Raw genomic sequence first — 2481 nt, forward strand, 5'->3', positions numbered from 1 at the left:
TGAAATTTCATATTATTTCTCTTACTCTTCAATTTTAGGTAAACCCTTTATTTTCTTCAATTTAAGTATTATTTTGATGCTTTAATTATGAAATTGAATTATTTGAATTAGAATTTATGTATTTATTCTTTAAATTTGACTTATATACTTTGTACATATTAGGTATTTGTTGAAATACTTCAATGAATTTTTATTTTTTTTTTTGCTTTGTGTGTAATCTGTTGCTGCCATCTAGGGGTGTAAATGAACCAAACCGTTCGTGAGCTATTCGAGGTTCGATTCGATAAAAACTCGATCGAGTTCGACTCGATTTCTAAACGAGCCAAGCTCGAACTTAATTTTTAGGCTCGTTTGGTAAACGAGCCAAACTTGAGCTCCATAGTATTCGGCTCATTAAGGCTCGTGAGCTCGGCTCGTTTCTGAGTTCATGAGCAGGCTCGCGAATAGGCTCGTGAACAGTCTCGTTAAACAAACTGAAATTACTATCATAAGAGAAATAAACTCAAACCCTGCATATATTTTAATGAGCCAAATCTAAATTTTTTAAAATTCAGCTCTATATAGTTTAGTTACACTCTTAAACTTGCATATATTTGGATCATTGAGATTTAAAAACTCATCTTTATAAGTTTACATGCTAATTTGTAAATATACTTATTTAACTAAAATTATTTTAGTTTTAAACTTATTAGTTTTAAACTAAAACTTATTATACATGTAAATAAATTAAATTACTCGTGAACTATTCGAGATTCAGCTCGATTAAAGCTCGACTCAGCTCGATAAAAGCTCGACTCGTCTAAGCTCGTTTGCTAAACGAGCCAAACTTGAGCTTCTTAATACTCGGCTCGAGTTCGATATGAGTAAAGCTCGAATTCGGCTCGAGCTCGAAAAAATTTTAACGAACCAAGCTTGAGCTCTTCAAAGCTCGGCTCGGCTCGGTTCGTTTACACCCCTACTGCCATCGTATAAATTAGTGTTTAAATCACTTCACTTAGAACTTTGACAACTTTTTCATCATTGAGTTGAAGTTAATTAATCAAATTTAGATGAATGGTTCTATATTAAACTTGTACACAAACTGTTTGATAAAATTCCTCAATGGCATTTTGAAATCTTTACTTTAGTTTAGTTCTCATTTTCATTGTTTGCCTTGTATACTTTGTGCATATTAGGTATTTGTTGAAATGCTTCAATGGATGATATGTCATTGAACAAGTCAAAGTTAAGAAACAACAGAAAAATAAAAGAAATTTCTGCAACTTAATGATTAAGAATGAAATTGCAGTAGCAACTAAGTCAACTTCTTAACAATCCTCCTTGGTTTTGATGCTGTAAGCTCTAAGTTTTTCTCTTAGAAACTCAAATTTGTTCCTTCTTAAAGGCTTGGTGAAGATGTCTGCAACATTAAGATTTATTTTGCAATATTTCAAACTGACAGAACCCTTTTTCTGCACATTTCTAAGGAAAAATGACTTGATGTTAAAATGTTTTATTTTTTCATAAAAAATAGGATTGTTGGAGATAGCTATTGCAACCTGATTATCCACAAACACATTTGTCCCCTCCTTTTACTTCAAGTTTAGGTCAAACAACACCTTTCTAAGCTATAAGACTTGATTTGCAGCAGCTGTAGCTGCAATAAATTCAACTTCTACAGATGATTAGCGACCACCTCTTGTTTTTTACAATACCAAGAGAACATCCCTGATTCCAGATTAAAACAATAACATGAAGTATTTTTCATATCATCAGAACCACCATGATCACTATCAGAATAGCCTAGCAGAACACAATCTTGACTAGCACTGAACTTAATCCCATAATCTAGTGTTCCTCTCACATGCCTTGAAACTCTTTTAGCAGCAATAAAATGAGTTTTAGTGGCACAATTTGTGAATCTAGATAGCATACTTACATAGTATAAGATATCAGGTCTTGTGGTTGTTAAATATATCAAACAACTCACTAGACTTCTGTAGAGAGTTTCATCAACCTTCTCAACTACATCTTCCTTGTCCACCTTTTCATTTTTACCCATAGCAGTTGTAGCAAACTTGCATTCATCCATTCTGAATTTCTTCAGAATTTCTTTGGCATATTTTGTTTGGCAAATAAATACCTCTTGTTCCTTTTGTTGAACTTCCATTACAAGGAAAAAATACCATTTATCCTGAGTCAGTCATCTCAAATGTTTGCTGCATGTTTTTTTTGAACTTATTCACAAGTTTGAGGTTGTTTCCTATAACAAGTAAATCATCCACATGCAGTAAAACAACAAAATTGATCTCATCACCTTTAATGTAGAGGGTAGCCTCATTAAGACTTTTTTTGAATCCCAGCTTCATCAAGTGCTCATCAATTCTGCTATACTAGGCCCTTGGAGCTTGCTTCAGACCATATAAAGCTTTTTTTAGCAAGTACACATCTTCCTTTTGCTTTTTCACAACAAACCCCTCAAGTTGCTCAATATAAATCACT

At 32.9% G+C, this 2481-nt stretch overlaps 1 protein-coding gene across 1 annotated transcript; it reads right to left on the bottom strand.

Moving 5' to 3' along the window:
• Window positions 1–1654: 1654 nt before the first annotated feature.
• Window positions 1655–2149, bottom strand: LOC110622648 (secreted RxLR effector protein 161-like). Its single transcript, XM_021767239.1, has one exon. The coding sequence runs from the start codon at window positions 2147–2149 to the stop codon at window positions 1655–1657; it is 495 nt and encodes a 164-aa protein (XP_021622931.1).
• Between the last annotated feature and the right edge of the window lie 332 nt (window positions 2150–2481).

This window comes from Manihot esculenta, chromosome 9, assembly GCF_001659605.2.
Source record: "Manihot esculenta cultivar AM560-2 chromosome 9, M.esculenta_v8, whole genome shotgun sequence".
In the NCBI taxonomy this organism is placed as follows: Eukaryota; Viridiplantae; Streptophyta; class Magnoliopsida; order Malpighiales; family Euphorbiaceae; genus Manihot; species Manihot esculenta.

What these genes read in the sequence shown, in the direction of transcription:
- LOC110622648 (XM_021767239.1), bottom strand. Translation starts at nt 2,149, where the DNA reads ATGGAAGTTCAACAAAAGGAACAAGAGGTATTTATTTGCCAAACAAAA.